Source organism: Dromiciops gliroides, chromosome 2 (assembly GCF_019393635.1).
Source record: "Dromiciops gliroides isolate mDroGli1 chromosome 2, mDroGli1.pri, whole genome shotgun sequence".
Lineage (NCBI taxonomy): Eukaryota > Metazoa > Chordata > Mammalia > Microbiotheria > Microbiotheriidae > Dromiciops > Dromiciops gliroides.
This window is the reverse complement of record NC_057862.1, coordinates 523,175,610-523,200,490: the sequence shown is the minus strand read 5'-3', so window position 1 is coordinate 523,200,490 and position 24,881 is coordinate 523,175,610. Positions and strand designations below refer to the sequence as shown.

Genomic DNA, 24,881 nt, shown 5'->3' with positions numbered 1-24,881 from the left:
CTTGGAACATAGGAATGTCAAGATATTAGCTTAAACCATTATATAAATGCTAGCCATTATAATTAGGAATAGGAGTAAATAATCATCATCATCCAAGCCTTTATTTTATAGATGAAATAACTTGGAGAGGGAGCTATGCCTCAAGAGGCAGGATCTGAATTCAAGCTTGGTTTCTTTGAACCCCTGACCATGATCTTAGAATGTCCTCCTGTCCATCTCTAGTCTGTTGCCTGTTTTCTGTCTAAATCCTAGTCCTAACAAGGGTCAGTCCTCCTTCTCTTCCCTGATTCCCATGATCTATCCTGTTCCTGAATTCTTTCTTTCTTTTTTTTAAAAACAAGGCAATGAGGGTTAAGTGACTTGCCCAGGGTCACACAGCTAGTAAGTGTCAAGTGTCTGAGGCTGAATTTGAACTCAGGTCCTCCTGAATCCAGGACTGGTGCTTTATATACTGCGTCCCCTAGCTGCCTGCTGAATTCTTAAATGTATGGCATATACATGCTTTGTTAAATACTTTCTTACTAAAAAACAAACAAAACCCCCTTTTTTACTTCTATCTTATAAGGGTGATCTCATTATTGCAATATGAGAGTGTCTTAAGGACAGAAACCAGTGTGGTATAATGGCAACGATAATAAAAAGTTTGTTGTTTTTCAATAGATTCAGTCGTATAAAATTCTGTGACTTCATTTTGGGCTTTTCTTGGCAAAGATACTAGAGTGGCTTGCCAATTCCTTCTCCAGCCTATCTTACAGATAAAGAAACTGAGGCAAACAGGGTTAAGTGACTTGCCCCAGGGTCACACAGCTAGTAAGTGTATGAGGCCAGATCTGAACTTAGGAACATGAGTCATCCTGACTCCAGGCCAGGCAGCCAGGCACTCTTTCCAAGCTGCCCCAACAAAACAAAACAAAACAAAAAAAGATGACATTTCTCTCTCTCTCTCTCTCTCTCTCTCTCTCTCTCTCTCTCTCTCTCTATATATATATATATATATATATATATATATATATATATATATATATATATGGAGTCTCCAAAGCATTTCCCTTAGTGCACCCTTACTTTTTAATATCTTGAAATTGCACTGAGCTTTCTGGGACACCCTGCATATAGTTCTTTATGATCTGCAAAGTGCCTTACATGCTATTTTATGAGATCCTAATACTTTACAGATAGCATGTAAAGTGTTTTCCCCAACAGAACAGAAGCTCCTTGAGCATAGGGACTATTTCTTTCTTTTCTTTGTATCCATCGCCAGAGCCTAGTGCAGGGAATGACACAGCAAACATGTAAATGCCCATTGATTAGTAACAATCCTTGTAAAGTAAGTACCATGGGTATTATTATGCCCCTATTAACCACCCCCTCATCCCCCATCCTCACACATCATGTTTCCTGACATAGAACCCTTTGGAGAAAAAAAGGTATTTCCAGAGGCTCGAGCTAGTTAATGGCCTTAAAAGTTAGTCTCAGGGATAGAAATACTGAAATAAGTGCAGCTCCTAGTGCTAATTTCTCCTGGTGACTTCCCAGCTACCTAAGGAAAAAGTGAGAAAACCAAGAAAGGAAAATGTGTCCAACTGGAATGTTTCTTGAAATTTACTTCTTATAGAGCTGGACCATTCCAGGATCAAAAAACATAAAACAAAACAAAAATAAGAAACACCAAAATCTATTCAGGTAAAAAGCTCTAGAAAGGATGGAAACAACCCTGTAGAAAATTGAGATGACGGAATCTGTTATAAACAGAAATAATCTTAGCAGGACTTTTGGTGATAGAAAAAACAATTGGACACAAAGTAGTTGCCCATTGTCTGAGAAAAAGTTAGACCAAATGTGTATGTGAATGCAATGAAACACTTTCATGAAGTAAGAAATGACAATTATGAATTCAGAGAAACCTGGGGAGATTTATTTGAACTGATGCAGGTGGAAGTAAGCCAAATCAAGAGAATAATATACAAATGGCTATAAGCATTAAAATTACAACCAGCCATTTTCTGATTCATTCATGACTCAAGACACCTCTGAAACCTGGAGACCAGATCAGGAAAACACTCCATGCCTCCCTCTCCTCTTATTTCTGAATTTCAAGATACGGGATTAAGGAATGTATAAGATGACATACTATTAGACACACTTTCTTAGTCATATCTAGAAGTAAATAACTGTGGTGGAAGAAAAAAGGTACCGACACAACTTAAAAAAATTTTGAGTAGAAACATAAATGTGCTGAAAATATCACATGACTGTTTTTAATCTTTTTAGTGACATCCTTTTGTTTTATTGCCTAAATTTCTCGCTTTCACACAGAGAGGCCATCCTTCATCATGAAGAATTTTTGTAAAAAAGAAAAAAAAAAAAACCTCAGCAAAACCAGTTAACATATCAGAGAATAAAAAATCTAACATTACAGGCAATATTCTATACCCATGCTAAACAGTAGGGGTAGTTATTTTTGAGATGACACGAGAATCGTGGCAACTCTTTATAACTTTGTATCTTATAACTCTGCAGTTTTAAACTATCATTTTTTATTGATTTTTTTTCTTTTATAAAAATGCAAATAGGAAGGAGGAATGCAAAGATCCAGCCCTTACTTCCTCATCCCATTTAAAACTATAAGCTTGGGGACAGCTAGATGGCGCAGTGGTTAAAGCACTGGTTCTGAATTCAGGAGTACCTGAGTTCAATTCCGGCCTCAGACACTTGACACTTACTAGCTGTATGACCCTGGGCAAGTCACTTAACCCCCATTGCCTGCAAAAAACCAAACCAAAACAAAACAAGACAAAAAAACCTATAAGCTTGATAGCAGAAAACTATTGGATGCCGTAGGAATCACATAACTTGCATTATATTACCCAGGGGTGATTAACATGTGATAGTAACTGGACTAATCCCTAATGTCTAAGAGAGATCCCTATTCTGGGGAAAAGAGAGGAAAGGTTCAAATCAATTTCCTAAGGGAACATTTAAGTAAAAGGCTGAGCCACTGAGCCAGGTCAGGCAAGAGTCAAGAGTTTCTCAGCACTCTAAAACCAGCAGACTAATAGAGAAATAAGGAATCCACTGATAGAGTGGCTGGAGTGGACATTTCCACTGAAGCCAGGGAGTCCTGAAAAGAAGACAATAAGGAAAAATGAAAATGTAAATAAGGGTAAATGACTGTATGATGAAATTTGCCTCCCCAAATCTTTAGCCTCCTGTGGTGGCAAGTTATTTCCCAAATCCCTCTTTTCTGTGAGCACAGTCATGTGTTTAGAGCAAGCTGTCCTAACTCAGCTGCACCTGTACAATCAATCAGTCACCCACACAAAGACTGTGGAACTTACTCAAGGGTAGCATGTGCTTGCAATTAGCTGACAACAGAAACCCTTAAGGTTCATGAACCCACATTCTTTTTATGTGAGACGGCTTTCTTCATTGATCTCTACAGAAAATGTCCTGGGAATTCCGGTATAAATATGATCACGTATTACAATGCCCAGATCCATGCTTGCCTGAGTGTGGGTGAGTGTGTGGGCATGGGCCCAGCCACTCATGATCCGATTCCTACCTCTCGCCGATGAATAGCTTCCTTCAGTAGGCTGACCACATCCTCTCCCTCACAGCCAGTTGCTTTGAAGCCCTTTGTCCATTTCAGAAGAATGCTCTAAAGAAACAAGATGAACATGAATAAGAATAGGAGAATAGCCTTAATCAATCAGACCCAGGGACTATCCAGGCCAGGATTCTGTCTTCTTGCCCTCGACCTCCCAAGTTGAAGACTTTGTCCCTATAATAGCTTCATTTCCATTTATAACCCATTAATTTTTATTATCTATTCATCTAACTTTACTTGAAAGCATATTTTTAACTTGGGCTGACTCAACAAATAAGACATAACTTCCAAAAGCTGCAGTATTTTTATTTATCCTTTAGGATGAACACCAGGAAGCAAGTTTAAAGCTCTGTGATGAAATATGTTGTTTTCTCTCTAATCCTTTTTTTGTTTTCTAACCATAAAGCTCCAGCCAAAAGTACTTTTTCATCTCTCCTTTTAGCCTCTGGCTTCGGAGACTGAAAAGAAGCAAGATTCTGTGTCTGTGGTCAAATGGAAACCTTTCCACTATCTCAATCTTTATCAATGGTATTCTCTTTGGCTTGTAAAGACCCGAAGGAAACATATTTGAAAGTCCCACACTCAGTGGGAGCACTGATTAAATACCTAAATAGAGCTTTTGCAGGGGCTGCCTGTTATAAAAACCTGACCATTTCAAGTCAGGAAGACCTGGGTTCTGATCAATTCTGACATATTCTTTCTTCTTCCAGGTTCTCCCAGATGTTCTCTTCACTGCCCAAAAGAAATCTCTTTACCTAGTACTACATTGGAAATTCCTCAACCCCTGCAGCCTCTCCCTCCAATTGGCTGGTTCCTCCCAGAACCTCCATTTTAAGGAGGGTGCCTTGGCCAACCATGTCTTCATTCTTCTCCAGGCTTCAATTCTGACCCTCTGGATTTTCTCTACAAGATTCTTCCCACTCAAAAGGCATGTATCTTCATCTCTTTTACATGTAATAGAGAAGACAAGCTCCTTGAGGACAAGGATTGTTGAGGTTAGGGCCTGGCTTTCTTTAGGTATTTGCATTCTCAGTGATTGGTACAGTGTCTGGCATACAGTAAGCACTTAATAAATGCTTGTTATCTAACTTGACCCATCCTGGTTGTGTGACCTTGAAGTGTGTCACTTACTTAACCTTCAAGTGCCATGGACATCTCTATAAGACTCAGTCACATGGCATTAGTAGAGTTTTGAGCCAAATTTAAAAAAAAAATGAAACAAACAAAAAGACAAAAACCAGAGTGCCTGCAGCAGAAAGCTACTGTTCATAGGAAACTGGCCAACATCCCTCCACAGTAGCAATATTAGGAGCTATTCAGTTCAAGGCAGCAAGATGGTATATAGAAGTTAGAGCCCTGGACCTAGAGTCAAGTGAGATCTGAGTTCAAAATCTGTCATTCATACTCAGTTTAACCTCCATCAGCTTCAGTTTCCTCATCTGTAAATTACAATAATAGCACCTATCTCATAGGATTTTGTTGTGAGGACCAAAATGAAGTAATGTATGTAAAGCAGTTTTCAAACCTTAAAGAGCTATATATATATATATATATATATATATATAAATATAAATCCTCTTCCTCCTCCTCAGATGAATGCACTGGGACATTCTACAATACCCATGGCTGCCTCTCCACTTCTTGTCTCATGAATCCTTTGGGATCACTTCTCTACACTGATGGGTAGAGTAGAGGACCCAGTTAGAGAGAACAAGAATCTTTTCTAAGCTTTACCTAAAGGAACGATTACTAATGACCTTCTCCTCTGATGCCTTACTCTGGTGTGAAGCCCTAGGTTCTCAAAGACTATGCCACTGGGGCACCAGCACTGCCAGATGGGTTGGAAAGATTTAGAATACTGGCTGGAGGAAACAAACGAAAGGCCACACATCTCTCATTAAATAGCCAGAGAAGGCTCATCACCGGGTGACCGACAATGAGCACCAAACCACAGCAGCCCATGGAGAAATGCTGAAGGCAGCCTGCATCAGGAAAGAGAGGAGCACCTGACCCACCAAGAAAAGCACTCATGTTTGGAAATATATTCATGTCATAGAAAATATAAGTCACCAGAGAGCCAAAACTTGTAGGAACAAAGACAGCCTTAGGTACTGGTGCTGCTCAGCCTGGGGAATTAATTCTCATTCTCTAAATACAAACTTTCCCCTCTTAAGTCTATTTGGAATTCATTTTTCCATAGAGGACAAGTCATTGGAAAACCCATCTTTTGGCCCCACCCTTGAGGTTTCTTATATAACAAGCACAGGCTGAAGAGAGCCCATGGCCCTTAGCTCTCTGGCTAACTATGACCACAGTTGGGGCTATAGCAACGAACATGACTCGCAAGCTCAAGACTAACATCTAGCTGATTACTTAATTACTGCCTATCTGTAGGTAAGACAGTATTTGGAGAATTTAATCAAATCAGTCAATGCAGAAAGAGATGTCATTAAGTGTGTTCCACAGCCTTAGGGGAATTGCTTGTCAGGAACTCTTCTGTCAATGTGCACAAGCTACATCGCCACAAAGTTGCTCTGAGCATAGGTCCTGCTGATCTGAATGGACCCCAGCTGGCCTGCCATGAACCAAAGTCTGTCACATCCACAGACTTGGTTGTAAACAACAGAAAAGGCTTTGAAACCTCCAAACACTCAGGAAAATGTTTGTCTTGACATCAAAAAGCCAAAAATCTGAATAGACAGCTGATTTAGAAAAAAGAAGGAAAAAAAGAGAGAGGCCAGATAGCAAGCTGTGACCTAATGAAAAGACCCAGGAGGCTACTTGGTTTGCTTCTGTATTTTTAAAGGTGAGGACCACAGGGTGCAAATGATTCATGGCAGGGGGAGTTTCAGACAGCTGAGTCTATGCCATGAACAGACTTCTCCAGGGAGGGAATGTAAAGAAAGCAAGAATAGGGGGGCCAATAGATGATAATTAAGTGTCTTTCATCTCCGGATGTCAAAGCCCTTTACAAACCTCAATTAATGCAACCAGCCCAACCCTCTCTTACCAGGGAGTTTCCTTACTTACTTTAACAAAGGGTTGGGGCAACAAGGAGGGCAGAAAACGAACTGAGTGCCTTGCCCAAGGCCACCCACAAGTCAAGGGCAGAAAGCCAACCAAATCCAGCCTCCTTCCCAGGAGAGCTCTGGAAGTTTCTGAGGAGCTGAGTTTCAGGTGTGGGTGAGAAAAGTGCCAGTACAAAGAAGCAAGGAGGACCAGAAGGAAGCTGGAACTAGGGCATCTTTCTGCTTAAGTTAATGAGTGTGTGCTGATTGATTGGTTAAAATTTATTGCGGGGGCAGCTAGGTGGCACAGTGGATAAACCACCAGCCCTGGATTTAGGAGTACCTGAGTTCAAATATGGCCTCAGACACTTGACACTTACTAGCTGTGTGACCCTGGGCGAGTCACTTAACCCTTACTGCCCAGCAAAAAACCAAAACAAAAATTTATTGCGGCTCCTTGGATTATCAAATGAAATCTAAACTCAGATTCTACTCAATCTGCACTTTCTACCTTCTATCTTTCTTCTTTATTTCAAGACCATTACTATACCTTCTGAGCACATTGCTCTGCTCTACTTTTTTCTCAAACTCTCTTGGCTGATCAGGCCTTTTATGTGGCCTCTCCCCTTTAGAGTGAATGCTTTCATATATCCATATCTATAGTCCCTATCCAGAGGTGGCAACACTGGTGTGGGTGTGTATTGGGGGGGGGGGGGCGGGGCCCGCGGGGAATAAGATTTTCCATGATATAAAGATTTTTTTTCGAGGTAGGTATGAAGTACTTCACTGTACTTAGTACAATGACTAGTACACATAGGAGGCACTTAATAAATGTTTATAGATCAAGTACTGTTACCCTCATTTTTTAGATGTGAGAACTGAGGCACAGAGAAGGGTAGTATCTTGACTCGGCCTCAACCTCAGCCAAATTAATCTGTTGACAATCCCGTGACTTATGGAACCCCTGAATATTAGACCAGAAGACATTTTAGAGAAATCTAACCCCCTCATTTCACAGATGAAAAAAAATGAGTCCTAGAGACACAAAAAGAGTTGGCCCAAGGCTCCTGACCCATTTGCTTTCATCTCCATTCCTTGTTATATGACATTTCCTTCACTTGACTGCGTCCATATGACTTCAAAATATAGCTTCCAATGTACCTTCCCCTAGTAAAGCCTTCTTCTTCTCCATCCCTGAAATCATTTATTCTAAAATGTTACTGTCTTTATTCAATTTAATTCAACCAATACTGGCTGCGCATTTATTCTGATGCCTGGAACATAGCAATCTAATTAATCAACACTAGTTGATTATTTTCAAGAAACTGTACTAGTTATTGAGACTACAAAGAAAACAAAACAAGATAGTCCCTGTTCCTCTGCAAGCTTATTTTCTACTAAGGAATATGCTTTGAGCATTTCATCTTTCCAACTAGTCTTTAGGAAATCTTCAAAAAAGGAATCACACTTTGAACCTGGATTTCCTTCCATGGCATTTAGTATAATGTTCAGATATCAAAGGCTATCAGTTAATGTTTGCCGATAACTTTTGATCAGGTCTGTTAGAACATTTAACTCAAATAAATTTAATTTAGCATCTCATCAATTCTGGACATGAATTCAAATTCTAAGAACAGCTTAAGTGAGTTTCCACTCCTCAATTCCCCCATTCTATAATATGTGAAGCACACTCACACAAACACGCATACATGCCCTTGTGGGACCAGATAAAAAGGCATATGATCCAAAGGGTGGAGTGACTGCAGAAGGAGCCAGGCCACCCCAGAGAATAGAAAAAAAAAAAAAAAAAGGAGAAATCTTCAATGCCAATAACTAACAGGTAGTTTCTTCTGAGCTTAAAGGTTCACACAGATCATTTTCCATCATGACTCTGGGGAACAAAAAGCAGCATTTTAAACAGAGGGTCAGAGAGGTGATGGACATCAGCTGGGACTGAGATACAGGTCTCCCCCTTTCTAACTCATTCTACTACATTCTGTTAGAACTCTCATTTGGAGACTCACCATTAACTTCATAAGGGAAGCAAAGTAAAGTTTCCATGGGTCACACAAAAATCACTGGGGAACACATTACCTCATCCAGACTGTTCTGTTGGCAGGGGAAGGAGAAGGTGAAGCCCAAAGGTAGAGAGACCCCTTTCATTCCCATGTATTCCAGGAAGTCCGCAATGCACTGGACAATGTGATCGAAGAGCTGAAGGCGAGAAAGGAAGGAGCATGTGGGAAAGCATCATAGCTAGCTAGCATCACAGGTCTCCAAAGTTCCTTCCAGATAAGAGACCTCAAGGTGGAAGTGACCTTGGAGGTCAGTCAGCTAGTCCAAACCTTTCATCTTTTTTTTTTTTTTTTTTACATTATGAGATATTTTATTTTTTCCGTTACATGTAAAGATAGTTCTCAACTTGTTTATACATGCTTTACAATTTCAGATTTTTCTCCCTCCCTCCCTCCCCTCCCCAAACCTTTCATCTTATAGATGAGAAAATCAAAGTTCATTGAGGTATAGTGATCTGCCCAAGGTCACATAACTAATACATAGCAGAGGTGAGATTCAAACCCAGCGTCTTGAATATAAATCTAGTGTGGTTTTCCCACTGTCCCACAGGTCAAAGAACTACAGGTGATTCTAGGATTCAGAATTCAAGGGCTGAGGATGAAGCTGCTGGAACACCAGCCTCCTTCTGGGCCCACCTTCTAACTTGAAGAGCCAACCTCACTGGACAAAGTGAGAAGAAATAGCAAACTTAGGAGCCAAACTCTAGGGCAGCCACCTCCTCTGATGCCATGCAGGTAGCACCGGATGTCAAGGGAAGAATAACTGCTTGCTTACACAAAATTTAACCTGGGATTTGTTGGAGTTGGAAGGGTCTCCCTCACCTCATCCCCGGTGCCATGCATGACCTCCTGAGGAATGGCATAGATCTTGTTATGCATCTCTACACCTCGTCTCATCCCATTCCGCACACGCACTAGCAGTACACGGAAGTTTGTCCCACCAAGGTCTAGGGCCAGGAAATCACCTTTCTCTGAAATGAAAAATAATAAATGATGCTCATGACAACAATAATGGGGGAAAAACAGACACTTGGCAGTGGGACAGTGCCTCAAAGCACTTTAACCTCTAGCTTTCTATTTGATCTTCACATCAGCTCTGCAAGGGAGCTAAAGCTGGTCAAATTACCATCCATGGACAGTCAAGTCGCTTGAAGTGGTTCAGAAAAAGTAAACAGCTTTCCCATGTCACTGGCTCAGTTCCAGAATGGGAGCAGGGGGGGATAAGGGCAAATAACAAAGGTTTGAAATAATCAAATAACCAGTAGCAGAAACTTGTTGGAATAAGTGAATACATGGACACTAAGGAAACACCGAATAAGTATGGGAACCTAATAAAAGCTTTCTGGAGAAAGTTCATTTAGATCTAGATCTTGAAGCAAGGAGGTATAGCCTATTGTTGGAGAAGCATAGTCAGGACCAGCCCCACTGGGTGGGGGAAGCACCAGGGACATCACACTTTATTTAAGGCAATGGTTTGCAAATATTTTTGCCCAGGTTCTACTTCTACAGCCAAATCCTGTCTATCCTTCAGCCTACTGTGCACTCCCACCTGACAAAATGAACAAATACTTATCCCCTACCTGTACCATCAGGTGTTGCACACACATAAGTTGGCAGCATCTTGACAGTAGCAGCAGCATGTGTCTCTTTGCCCAGGCCCTGCTCCATTGCTTTTTTCATCCTCTTCTTCACTTCCAACAGCTGTTCGTGGCTCAGCTTTAGAGCTTCCAGGGTCTTCTGTCGAGCCCGGTGTTGGTCTGCCAGACGGTACGCTACTGCTGTCACCATGGCAGCCCCCTTGCCACTGCCATCTTCTGAGCGGAGAAAGCGGACTTCACAGTCTGGCACAAGCCGTCGGACAGTCTTATGAAGACGTTTGGCAAAACTGCAAAGGACAAGATGGAACAAAATAATTTGGGGTCCCTCTGTCTTTTGGCATGTCATTAGAAATGCACCTATGAAAGTTGTTTGGGGTTTTTTTGGCGGGGCAATGGGGGTTAAGTGACTTGCCCAGGGTCACACAGCTAGTAAGTGTCAAGTGTCTGAGGCCAGATTTGAACTCAGGTCCTCCTGAATCCAGGGCTGGTGCTTTATCCACTGCGCCACCTAGCTGCCCCACCTATGAAAGTTTAGTGAATCCTAACATGCATACTAAAGACTGGAAAGACACCATGCCCTCCTCCCCAAGAGGAGAAAAAAAAAGTCACCCATACCCAAGAATCAGTGGCTGGCTAATTGACCAGGATACAGAAGCTCATCCATTCCATTTCGTATGCCTAGAAGATCCACCATGACATGAAAAGGAAGGTGGATATCACCTTCAGAGAGTCTAGAGTTAGAAGGTCACGGTGTCCAGTTTCCTCATTTTGCAGGCCCAGGGAGGAAAAGGTCATGCTCGTGGTCGTGTAGGCAGACCTTGTTGCAGCAGCCACGTTTGACCGAGGCCCTAACTAAAGACCCTAAACTAAACATTAAAGTGCTGGCCATAGCATGCTGCCCTTGTAACACGACCACTTTTCACTAAAAATCAGAGATGGCTTTTTTACCACCTCGGCCAGGGTATTCAGAGTCTAAAGACACAAAGCCAATCTGAACCAGAGAAATGAAGAGCAAACAAACAACAGTCTTATAACAATCTGTCGCCCATACCTGTCAAAGAACTCATACCCAGGAGGGCTCATCTAAGCCATACCCCCTCACTCTACAGAAGAAGCTAAATCTCTAAGAAGGAGGAGAGGGGCAGCTAGGTGGCACAGTGGATGGAGCACCAGCCCTGGAGTCCAAATCTTGCCTCAGACACTTAACACTCATTAGCTGTGTGACCCTGGGCAAGACACTTAACCCCAACTGCCTCACCAAAAAAAAAAAAAAAAAAAAAGGAGGGGAACTTGCCCAAGGGTAGATCTGAAACTCAAAACCAGGGCTTCTGTCTCTGAATCCAATGTGGTTGTTTTGCTATAATAGCAAATGCTTGGTACAGGGGCTGGCAAACTATGGCCCAAGGGTGGAATCCAGCCACTGCCTGTTTTTGTACAGTCCCAGCTTAACAATGGCCTTTACATTTAGTCTAACCTCTCATTTTATAGAACAAAACTAAGGCCCAGCAGAGGATGTGATTTGCCATAAAGATAAACAGAAGCAGAGTCAGGACCAGAGCTTTCCAACTCCTAGTCCAGTGCTCTGTCCTCTCCACCAGCCAGCCTCAGCCCCAAGCCAAGCCACCCAGCCCCAAGGTGCAAACTCACTGTGGATGCTTCTTGTAGACGGAGCCATCCACTCCGATGGTGGAACGAAGACGGTCTTCCCCTTTGTTCTCCTTGAGGCGTCGAAGGACGGCGGCCAGCGTGGCTGCACACAGGTTGGCTGAACGGGTAGATACAATCTGGCAGATGCGATGTGTGGCCACACAGTCTTCCTGGGATGGCTGCAGGCCCAACCTGGTCAGAACCTCAAGGGCTTTCTTGATGCCATCTTTTTCCCTGGAGGGGATGAATGAATAGTCATGGAAGTGAAGATACTGCTGTGGCGAGGGCTATATGTGAAAGGGGATGAAATAAATGGTAGCCAGGAAGGAATAGGACTTGGAATCACAGAAGCACAGATTTGGAACTGGGAAGGATCCTAAAGGTCACCTAGGCCAACCCCCTCACTGGACAGATGAAAAAACTGAGACCCAGACAGGGCAAGGGACTTGTCAAAGGTCCTACAGTTACTGACTATACTACAAGTTATCCCCATACCACACAGTTCCTACATTATTTTTAATTTTGTTTTTTTGGTGAAGTAATTGGGGTTAAGTGATTTGCCCAGGGTCATACAGCTAGTAAGTCGTTTGAGGCCAGATTTAAACTCAGGTCCTCCTGACTCCAGGGCTGGTACTCTATCCACTGTGCCACCTAGAGTTCCTTCATTATTAAAAAAGCAGATGAGGGTGCCCTCTGGTAATGAAACTGTCGCCAATTAGCCATGCAGACAGAAACACTCTTGGGGGTTCCTACTTAATACAGCCAGACTTATACTTGAATCCTCAGCTTGAGAGAAACTGTCAGACCTTGAACCCTCAATGATGCAGCCTTGGGGAATGAGGGGCCAGAACCAAGCCCAAAACTTCAGATGGTATCTAACCAGAGGGTCTAGAATTTCCAATAAAAGGCTTATAACCACCTATGGAAGACTGAAAGCTACAAAACTTGGGAGTGAACAAGTGAAGCCAGTTAATTAATTAATTAAGTTAATTAAGCCAGCAAATTTAAAACCCTTCTGGTTCAACTGAAAATATTAAGAAATAAATTACTTCACAAGTCTACAAAGTCCTTCCCAGATATTTGCCCAATGGGAAACTGGGTAAAATGAGACCTAAAGCCTTCCTCTTAAATCAAAGATTAGTTAATTGAATGAAGAGTGTTCACCAAACTTATTTCTTATCTTATTTGACATTTACCTTCCCCATCTCCTACTGGTCAGTGACCCAGCCAAGGGAAATGCCTATTGCTGTTATTCACAAGGGAAAGCATGAAGAAAGCCTTTCCTTTCAATATTTTCAAAGAAGGAGGTAAGAAGAGGACTGCTCAAGGATGGAAATAGTAGTGACTTAAATGTTCACCCCACCCCCCAAATTGTATTTTAACACATTGTTTTGTTGTTATAGATATTCTGGTATGTTCATCTCAAACTATTTAACACATTACAATATTTTCTTTGTTTAAGATTTCTACAAATGTTCCTTCAGACCATCTTGGGGTAGAGGAGAAAAAGGTGTCTGGTTTATGCCAGCTTGCAGGGGGGTTTTTCCCTAGCATAAAAATGCTTGGATTTAGAAAACTACTAACTCAATAGAATATAATTGTTTCAGAAAGACATACCTAAAACTCAGAGAATGGTATTAGCATTTTTTTTCTTCAACAACAGTCAGGAGACCTAAATATACATTGTGGAGGAATAAAAGAGATAATAGTAGCAGTAAGGCTATAGTATCAACTTGTCTGGACAGCATTTATGTGATCTCACTCTATAGCTGCCTACTCTGGGAGAAGTTACTCTCAAAAGCAGAAGAGGAACTGGGTGCAGAGTGGGGAAAGCTTACCCTTCGATATCAGAAACGTCTTTGGTCTCAAAGCGGCCTGTGGTGAGGAGCTCAGGACTCAGTTTCCCACCAAAGAGCATTTCCTCCTTGGCCATCTTCACCAGGATGAGTCTGACAATTTCTCCCATGTACATACCACTGATCATCTTCTCAAATCTGCAAGACATCCCATGGTATGAATTTATTAAAACCATATCATTTCTAAATTACTTGTAAAATTCCAAAAATGAGTCATGTCATGATCAAATTCAAATAGTATCAATTATAACATTATGATTTGTAAATATAACAATATCAGAATTGCAAGATATCTAAAGATAAGATCATCTGGTTCTATTTACAAATGAGGGAACTGAAACCCAGAAAGTTTAAGTAATTTACCCAAGGCCAGAGTACTTGCCCAGTGCCCTTTCCATACCTTGCTAGCAAGTATTTATTCAGTACATAAGACATACTCAAACCAACATTTGAGTATTAAACTGCATAGTAATAAAAAAAGCAACAACCACCAAACAACAGAAACTGAATGCTGGAAAGGATAATGGCCAAGTTTGGCCCCAAAGAAAAGAGATCTCCTCCTGATTCTTTGCAGGTGTGGAACACTATGACTTTTTCAATTGGTCATTTTTGCTGAACTTTTTTTCTTTCTCTTTTTAATTCTTAACGACAAGAGATAGATTTCTGGGAAGGGCTGAAGAAGGGATACAGTAAGATATGTAAAAACAAAAGTTATAAAGACCATGGAAGGTGACAAAGGTTGAAGTTAAAGATAACTCAAGCCTGAGAAACTGGGAGAAGGAGCAAAAAATTGGGAATTTGGGAGATGGGGATAGGCTTGATGAGAAAAGACAATGAAATTGGGCACAATGATTTTGACATATCACTATAACATCCAGTTGGATATGCCCTACAGGACAGATTAAGGTGCACAGAGATGTGGGTCCGAAGGTAGATGGAGTTGAGGAGGCTCCACTGGAAATAAAGATTTAGAAATCATTTCAGCAAGTGAAAGTTAAAATCTTAAGGATGGATGGTATCTAAAGAAGAGATCACTAACTGAGAGAACTCTGGAACTTTTTACAGTTGGAGAATGAAAAAAAGTCAGTAAAGAAAATCGAAGTATCAGACGTCTGAGAACTATGCCATGAAAATCAAGGAAGGAGTCAAGAAGCCAAGGAAGGAGTCCAAGTCAGATAGCCATCAGATTTTTAGCTACTCCTTCCCTCTCCTGCATATAATAGGGCAGACTTGGAAGAAGATTAACTAGTCTAGGTTAACTAGTCTAAACCCTTCAATTTGCAGTTGACAACACTAAGGCTTGGAGGTAAAGTGACCTGCTCATAGTGACACCGATAGTAAGAAGTAGAGCTGAGATTAAAATCTCTGGTCCAAATCAAATGCTTCCATTAATCTACACTGCCTCTTCTGTAAGCCATGCCACTCGAAGCACACCACCATCACTGACTGACCTTTGAATCCCACAATAAGAGAGAACCAGTGTCACCTAGAGCATTTAAAATCCCTGACATTTGAGTAAACTAACCTTTATGACCTAACAGTAGTCATTGAGCAAGGAAGCTAGTTAGAGAATTTGATTTCTCAACACTAGGTGCCACTGTTTTCTATGCCTTAAAAACATTCTATTCCAAGCAAGAATGACCTCTCTTTGAAGCTGGAGAAAATGCCAAGATGTCCAGAGTTCTCCAATGGAGAGGACACGGAAAGAGAATCCTCAGAGTCTGCTGAAGCTTGGTAGGAAGAGGGAGAGATCAGGGAACTGCTCAGACAGTAGCTCCCATAGGTGTGATTCTGTAACCTTTTCCCTTCTGAGCACATCGTGTTTCTGGTTCCACTGGACCAGAAGCTGCCATTTTTCACAAAACTCAAGATGGGCTGTTTCAGAAGGAATGGGGCGACATGGAAAAGAGAGCACTGGAATTGGCAGGGGGGGGGTGTTGAAAGTGGGGGGTTTTCAATCTATCACTGTGGCTATCTCCATGACTTTGAAGAGTTCACTTCCCTATCTTGTTCCTCCTCTTGAGAGATGAGAGTGTTGTGCCAGCTGATTCCCAACAATCCTTCTCCCCATCTCAGACTCCTCTCCATCTCTAAATTTAAGGATTGTATGATAGGTGTTGCAGCAATCTTAGTAGATAAATCTGTTGGAAGGGAATATATAGTGAACCCTGCTATAAAAGAAAGAATCCATTAATATGACAAATAACCACACACGGTTGGATGTTTGTTCAGTCGGAATATTTGTATAATGGGTTTCCTTAAAAAACAAGATCCCAATGGTATTCTCCTCAGAAAGCTTCCCCCAGGGGTGGCTAGGTGGCAGGGGCAGCTAGGTGGTGCAGTGGATAAAGCACCGGCCCTGGATTCAGTAGTACCTGAGTTCAAATCTGGCTTCAGACACTTGACACTTACCAGCTGTGTGACCCTGGGCAAGTCACTTAACCCCCATTGCCCCGCAAAAAAAAAAAAAAAAAGAAGAAGAAGAAGAAGAAGAAAGCTTCCCCCAAGCAAAGATATAGGTTTGAAGCAACACTGGTAGCAAGCATATTATTAGGGATAGGCCAAATATGGGGCCAAGACTATGAAGTTAATTAAAATTTTTCTTCCTAAACAAGATACCAAAACAAGGCAACCCTTGCTCAAAATATAAATATATAAGTACATATATAATAAACACATTTACATGTAAATAAGTAAATATATTCATATAAAAACAAATATAATATATAAACATATATATTTAATTATTCCTCTGGCATTGACTCCATAGACTGTAGGACATATCTTAGAATATTCTCTATGCTGGAAAATCTCATTTACTTGAGTGGGGATTTGCTTTTTGGCCAAAAGTCACCACTGGATCCAGAGACAGAATCTAGTCCAACCTTTTCATTTTACAGATAAGGCAACTGAAGGGAGAAGGCAAATAATTAGCCTAAGGTCACACAGGTGGGAAGGCAGATGGTCAGGATGTAAACCCAGTGGTCTTCTGATTCTCAATCTCATGCTTTTTCTATTGTAACACACTTGGGCCTTTCAAAGAATTTAAGGTGAGTGAAAGGGCTTAGCAAACTTCACAGCCTGATATAAATGTGACTGGTGCTCCGTACCACAGCTGGGTGGATTTTTAGTCAAAAGCAAGTGAATAAATACAAAGATATGGGACCATTTTTTCCCTGGATTTGGTAAATAGGCTCTGAAGATAATTCCAAAAGGAGCTAATTTCACAAATATTTGGAATATACTTAGCTCCACAGAAAAGTAGTTGTTTTTTAATGCCCCTTCTCCCTTCATTAGAGAGGTAGAAGACTAGGGATGGGGCATATAGCTGTCAGAACTGCCTTTTCCTCCTTTCTCTTTTAATCCTTCTTGCAATTCTGGATGTATAATATTTAAAAATGAATGTAATGGGGGCAGCTATGTGGCACAGTGGATAGAGCACTGGCCCTGGATTCAGGAGGACCTGAGTTCAAATCTGGCCTCAGACACTTAACACTTACTAACTGTGTGACCCTGGGCAAGTCACTTAACCCCAACTGCCTCACCAAAAGAAAAAAAAGGAAAAATGAATGTGATGTAAAAACAAAATGCATCAATTTTTAAAAAGATAAAACTAAAGAAACAAACATTTGGGAAAATGGCAGCTTTGTTGGAATACATAAAGCACATTCTCAGGGAGTAATATAAAGGGTACAGGATATAGGCAGTTTAGTCCATCCATCATAAAAGTGGCTTTACAATCACATACCAAACAAAGGGGACTGGTAGGCCCGTGGCTGAAGGAAAGGTGGCCTGCCTATCCAAGCAGCAGTGAAAATACCAATGGGCAATACAAACTCTTTTTGGGCCATGTTTTCTTTGTACATATCATGAAGCCTTGGAGTATAGTCAATGTGCTGCAAGCCCACACCACATCACCCAAAACTACATCACACTAATGACCCAATTGTGAATCCACCCCCCTTCCCCAAACTGGAAGATACAAAGAAAGCTCCTTACAGTTGCTTGCCCGGATTGAGTGAGCCCATATCAATCTCCCTGTCAAACTCTGTGCGGATGTCATTGAGCACTCCGTCATCTCCAAAGGCACCCCATTCCATGTTGATGCACATCCTCCCTTCATCTCCTTCCACCGTGTCAATGTACCTCATCTCCTCCATGTAGCAGGCATTGGTACCAGTCCCTTAGCAGAGAGAATCACAGAATGTTAGTGCTGGAGAGATCATCTAGTTAAACCCTCTCGTTTAAAAGAAAGAAACTGAGGTTTAGAGAGAAAGGACTTGCTCCAAGTCATAGTTAGTAAATGCAAAACCAAAGGACTGTGCTTAGTACATCAGGTTTTCCATCCCCTCCAACTATGATGTTTGCCACTTGGCTAAGAGTGGTTCTCTATCATGTTTAATATCATTTTTTTTTGTATCATGTTTAATATCAAATGCAAACTCTTTTGCTAGCTACTTAAAACTCTTCACAACTGTACACGTTATTTACCACAATGAAATGGGATTTTTCCAAAAGTTTTAAGCTTTCATGGCTTTTCACGCACTGACTCCTAGAACATTCCGTTTTAACTTTTGTTCTTGTAGTCCAAGCACATACATATAATAGTGCCTAGCACACAGAAGATACTTAATAAATGCTTGTTCATTGACTGATTATAAAAATATAAAGAGAATGAATGTCACAGGAGGATCTCTGCTGCTCCCTCAGCTGCTAGCAGCATGTTATCCTCTGAGATTAACTTCCATCTTCTCTGTATATATCTTGTATGTATACCTAGTTATGTTGGCTCCCCAATTAGAGTGAGAGGTCATCAGGGGCAAGGATTGCTCTTTACCTCCTTTGTCTAGCACAGTGCTTAGCACTCAGTAAGCTCTTAATAAATGCATTCTGACAGATGTGAATATATATGGCATATTCAGGATCTAAAGGAAATGTGGATTTTGGACACAGTAAATTACCAGGTGCCCCTGACATGTGATCAGTCACTTATTCTACTTCAAATATCCCCTATTAGATCTATCTATATGACATTAAGTATTCACATCTTACATGAGATTTACATGGCTTAGAAAAACAACAACAACAACAAAAAAAAAAAAAAAAAAACAAACAAACCTTATCCTTCTATCATTTTGCTCAAAGGCAAGGTCTGAAATACCCAAGGAAGTGTGGAGGATTTTCCAAGAGAATGGGAGCAATAGGATGTTTCTACTCCCTCATCCAAGTGAGTCCATCAGATCTTCAAAAAGGATAGTGAATGAAAGTTTGGAGACCAGATAAGAAGAATGAAAGACTGCTCCTATACTCTGGGTGAACTCACCCACAATGAGGCCGATCTCACAGTTCTGGTCATCATAGCCGCAGGTCATCATGGTCCCCACAGTGTCATTCACCACAGCCACAATATCAATGTCAAAGTCCTGCAATAATAAAAGAGAAAGATAGCTACCACAGTGACACCAAGAACCTGCTGAGATGGAGAGAGCATCTGTGCCCACAAGAGTGATCACTTAATCAGGAGTCAGAGGACCTAAGTTTGAGTTCTGGTTGGGCCAACTACTGCCTGTGTGACCTTCATCTTCTCTAGGCTTCAGTCGCTTCATCTGTAAAATAAGGAAGCTAGACACTTTGGTCCTTTCCAGGTCTAGATTATGAGCTTATCATCTTAAGATGTTTTTTCCTAACAGCTCCTTTCCTGATCTCCAATTCCCCTCACTTTCCCTGCAACGCGCACGCATGCGCACGCACACACTCATTCTCATTCATTCTCTCCCTCCCCCTCCTTCCTAGTTTTACAGGCAAGAAAGTTGAAGTGTTCCTCTCGTAAACAGATTCCTCTTCAGCCCTTCAACCCAACTCCCTCTTGCCACCAACTCTCAGCTGCTTTCCTGTCTTGTCACCTCACTGAGAGAAAAACCTTGCATGTCTTTCAGTCTCTCCCTTCCCAGGCTCAGAGCACCAAGAACTAGGAGGAACTCAAGCTCCTCATTTTATAAAACTGAGAGTCAGACAGGTTAAGTGATTTGCCTGAGGTCACCGATGTTTAAAATAGAGTTGGGATTCAGATCTTTCCTCTACACTAAGATGTCTTCATAAAAGCATGAGCATCACTAATCAAGTCTTCCGGTTGAAGGCACTTGGTTTTTCTATGGTATATAAACATATATTTATAAAATAAGTAGCCCCTTGAGCTCTCCTGGAAATACAAAATTTACTCTGTTTAAGTATGTCCTGCAAAAGTGAACACTACAGGGGGCTCTTCTGTTCATACCATGTGTGCGTGTGCATGTGTGTGCACGCATGCGTGCCAGAAGCAAGGGAAAAGCTATATTTCATGTTCCTTCCCCATTAAACTTCTTCAGAGGGCACTGGAAACTGTCTCATTCTTTCTGCCAACCTTAAACTCACCCCTCGTCTTTGGATGGCTTTCCGGATCAGGGACACCACATCTCTCCCTTCCACACCACTGGATTTGAACCCTTTAGTCCATGAAACCAGGTAACTCTGGAAAAAGAAAAAAGAATGCATGGACAAGAGGACAGAAATAAAGACTCCTAGGTCAATGTCCTAAAAAAAAAAAAAAAGAAAAGTTGAGGCAAGAGAGGCTGTTTTTAAAGGAAATGCTTTTCAGTAAACAGAATAAATAGGAATGGTGTCTTTTTCAAGGAATGATGGCCTTAGAAGGACAAGCAAGCTGGGATCCAAGAGGCACTGGATTGGAAAAGAAAGACAATAGGAAGGTGAGAGAAGGAAGGATTCCACTGAGTCTATCTTTTCATCTGGTATAACTCAGAGTGGACAGGTAACTAATACCTTATTTGTTTACTTTAATATTTGGATGGGTCTGTGATCTCAGTGGTGCAGGCACTGCTCTTCCACTCCTGCAGAGTACATCCCATTCTTGCCTTCTGATCCCTTGTGATTACTGTCCATGTCCTTCCATGACTCCTCCAAACTGGAGGCCTTCCTCTGGCTCTTTCAATATTGTGGGGATACAAATGGAGCACTCAAGGTATCCCATCCAATCCCATCCCTGAGGGATAAGCCTGCCTCCTTTTCAAGGTAACACACGTCTTTCTGCCTCTTCTGCCTTGGTGACGTCTTAGTACTTGACAGTAAGATCACGGACAGAGGAAAGTAGGGGGAGTGGGAGGAGATCAGAAACCCAGAAGGAAAAGAACCCAGACAAAAAAAATCTTGCTATGACTCCTGATACCCTTTACCTAGGGACCTAATCTATAGAATTGTCTCCCATTAGCCAGAATGTAAATTCCTAGGCTTTCAGGCAAACAAGACAATCTATGTATGTTACAGGCAGAGAAAGGCTGCTTGCCTTCTCCCACCCCCAACCATCTACCACAACCTCCTACTTCCTTTCCTCTTGGGTCTAGGGTCTCCTGATGGTTGTTTCCCTTCTTCCTTCTACCCTTTTCCCACTCCTGTTCCAACCCTCCACCCTGACACCCACCCTCATGCCCCCCCCCCCCCCGGAAAAAAAAAAACCCAACCCCACAAGGTAAGACATTCTAGAGCTTGTCTTACCTCATCCAGCTTGGTTTGATGACATGGGAATGAAAAGGTAAATCCCAGAGGGAGTTTCTTATTCTTGATCTGTAGCTTGTCCATGAAGTTGGCCAGGCATTCAGCAATATGGTCAAATAGCTGTGGATACATTGAGTTATCGGGGTGAGAAAAGGTCATTCAGGTTCACTGGGCTTCCATATCATTTAATTCAGTCTTCTCATTTTAAAGAAAATAATGGGACCCAGAGCAAAGGGTGCCCCAAGGTCACACAGAAGCAGGAAGCAGCACTGTGGTCTTTTGAGTTGGAAACCCAGTGCTTTTTCCACTACACCTTCTATTTCTATAATTGTCCAAACCATCCTTGTGAGGCAGAGAGAATGGTAGCTTTGCCTCGATTTTCTCGTTTTATACAAAGAAAAACTCTGGTACAGAGTGTCATGGGGTACTTAACTTCGGACATGTCAAGTTATTCACTGATTAATCTGGGCCATCCCTTGGTGCTCTTGTCAAAAATAACCCTTGGCTAGATGGGAGATTGGTCTGATATACTATGGCAGCTCTTTTCTTCTGCTAAATTTCTTGTTGCCCCATTCAATGAATTCTCTCAGTGCCACTAAGAAATATTCCGGGCAAAGTCCAGAATTGGCCCAACTGTTGCATAAGTCATTTTCTTTGTTGGCGCTGCTTTAGCAACCCATCAGAAGACAGTAGAATCAAGCATTTCATCTCTTTAGTTCCAAGACAAATGATTTCAAAGGTGTGTTTACCAAAGAGCAATCTTTATTCTTTAACTTTAAAATGCCACAATTGAAACATAAGGAAAAGACTCCTTCTGAAGATATCCTTATAGGCATGGTGCTGGATTATATTCATTCATTCAAATGTTTATCAAAGGATCATAGATCCAGGAGCTGGAAAGGATCTCAGAGATATCTATTCTAGCTGCTACTTTTCCAGAAGAGAAATGCGAAGCCCAGGGATAACTTATCTGAGATCGGAATCAGGATTAAGTTTCTATGGTATGCAGAGTACTATGGCCTGAGTCAAGAGATAAGTTTAGATAAGACAATCTCAAAACTCAGTCTAATAAGGGGAATAAGATATAAATAAATAACTATGATAAACAACATTCGAGGCCAGGCTAAGTAAAGGGGAGATGGCATCTAAGAAGCTAAGGAAGGAGTCAATTCAGAGAGGCCCTGCACACATGCTATGGAATTATGCCAGTGTCATTTAATCACTCAGATAACTACAACACACATATTCTGTGTTAATTACTTCATAGGGGAGCAGAGTGGCTATGACAGGGAAGAGAGCCGGAAATTCGCTGATTGGCAGCTATACAATTAACAATTCTTTCCTAGAAGAGCTGTGAGAAGCAGCACAGAAGGCCTGTCAAGAAGACCTGGGGTTCAAGTCTTTCCTCTGACAGTTCCACACTTAGCTGTCTGATCCTAGACAAGTTACTCTGAATGGTCCTGACTGCTCTTTAAGATTATAAATTACTGGGGTGTTTTTTTTTTTACTTCTTTGTGATAGATTTATTTTGGGTGCAGTTACCTACCACAAGAACTTAAAAAGGTAACATTTCTAAAGTGACATTTCCCCCTTAACATTACATGCCAATTGCTGATAGGCAACCACAGAGCCTAAGGAGAAACTAAGCAATCTCTAAAGTTCTTGAGGTTCCTCCTCAAAAATAAGAATGACTGGAATGCTCTGTGAGGCTTTCCCTGGCTTAAGACTCCCTTTTCTAGGATACAGGTAGAAGCTTAGCTTATTCAAGAAGATAAGAAGTTCTAAAAAGATAGGTATGGGTGACCCCTGAGGTCACTTCCCACACATGGTCTTGCAAATATCTATTTGCATTTGGGATAATGGATTTTGAACTGCAAGGATCCTCAGGAATCCTCTAGGCCAACCTCCTCATTTTCCAGATAAGTAAACTGAGGTATTCAAAGTCACCAAGTGGGGCAAGAGCAGGAATTTTAACCCAGGTTCTTTGACTCCAAATCCAGGCTTCTTTTCACTATACCACATGAACCCTCAGGTTGGATGCTGAACACTGTTACCTCTGCTGGGGTCTTCTTCCTCAAGAGGGAAGGGACATGGTCATATCTAAGTTTTATATGTCCTCTATGGCCCCACCACCCAGCTCTGCAAACAGAAGACACTTCAATGTGCGTTGAATATAAACTCTGAAAATCCATGAGCCTGAAAAGCAAGACTAAATTGAAGTCTCCCTTTTCCACCATACCACATACTCCCTTATAGTAGAAAGCAAAACATACCGCTGAATTGTGAAGCTGTCTCTCCCAGCAGCAGCCCTATAAAGCTCTTTTGGCCCTCCCAGCCCCATCCACCCACCCCACTTGTACACTCAGAGGGGTATAAATAAAATCCCTTAAGAAAGAGGATTAAGGATTCACCCTACCCAATGACATATGCACTTTAAAAGAAGAAAGGGGCGGCCCCCCCCCGGGGGGCGGGCAGGGTGGAGGGGAGAGAACAGTGGAAAAGATTAAGTGAGGGGAGAGGGAAGGCCTTAAGCTTGAGAGCTGGAGTTGGGAAAAGAGCCAAAGTTGACAGTTTTGTATATACCTTCCTGAAATAAAGCTCTATTTTTATTAGAAATATCATATTTATATTTACATATATTATAGGTCATTTATATTTGGACATCAATCTTGGCACCTGACCCACAAAGACCACAGAGTAACCCAGCTGGCACTAACTTTTCTTCTGGGAACATTGGGGTAGAGTGGATAGGCTGCTGCATTTGGAGTCAGAAATCCTGGATCCCACTTGATAATTGTGTGCAAGGGCAAGTCATTTAACCTAGAGAGGTTAGCTCATCTCTGCTCTAAGGTTCAAATGAGGTAACTGCATAAAGTTATCTTGCAAAGCTTAAGTACTTTATCAATCAATTGTCATACTTTTTATATAATTTTAAACATATAAAAAGATTTAGGACCACTTTTTTTTTTGAATTTTTTTATCTACATATTAGGACCACTTTTAAGGAAAAAAGCAGAGAGAAGCTATAGATCATTTGAAAAGTGACTGATAATTGTGGCTCATAAGAGAATATGATTATAATTATACACAAAAAAATATATACAATTAGAAGAGACTTAAGTGATAATTTAATCCAAATCCCTCCCTTTACAAAAGGGGAAAATGAGGCCATGGGATGGCAAAATTAATCTGCCCATGGTCCCACAGGTAATAGGGAGCAGAGTGGGGATTCAAACCAAGGTATTCTGGCTACAAATCTAGGATTCTTTCTACTATGTATTCCATGGTACTAGTGGAAGAACAAAAGCACCTCTTTTGGTTTTTTTTTTGTTTGCTTGTTTTAAATTGTAGACTTAGATAGCCAAGCACACTAGCAGCATGCTAGGAAGGCAGGCTACTGTTAGAACTAAATAAGATAGGTATTAATGAGATGCATATTTGTTTTGCTGAATGCTAATTAGGCACAAATGGTAGGCAATTCACATAAATGACTGTAATTAGCATTAGTCTTTTTTTTTAAGGTGCCCAGGAGGCTGGTTCAAAAG

General features: G+C 41.4%; 1 protein-coding gene across 2 annotated transcripts in view; it reads right to left on the bottom strand.

The window, feature by feature from the left end:
- HK2 (hexokinase 2) overlaps positions 1–24,881 on the bottom strand; it is a 93,701-nt gene that overhangs the window by 8,641 nt on the left and 60,179 nt on the right. For both annotated transcript variants that reach the window (XM_043987077.1, XM_043987078.1), the window contains exons 4-13: positions 21,337–21,456; positions 20,203–20,298; positions 19,115–19,214; positions 17,791–17,974; positions 13,774–13,929; positions 11,936–12,169; positions 10,271–10,575; positions 9,513–9,661; positions 8,710–8,829; positions 3,563–3,658 (exon numbers count right to left, since the gene is read on the bottom strand). In XM_043987077.1, coding sequence (XP_043843012.1) covers positions 3,563–3,658; positions 8,710–8,829; positions 9,513–9,661; positions 10,271–10,575; positions 11,936–12,169; positions 13,774–13,929; positions 17,791–17,974; positions 19,115–19,214; positions 20,203–20,298; positions 21,337–21,456 — 1,560 coding nt within the window. The remainder of the gene's footprint in view (positions 1–3,562; positions 3,659–8,709; positions 8,830–9,512; positions 9,662–10,270; positions 10,576–11,935; positions 12,170–13,773; positions 13,930–17,790; positions 17,975–19,114; positions 19,215–20,202; positions 20,299–21,336; positions 21,457–24,881) is intronic.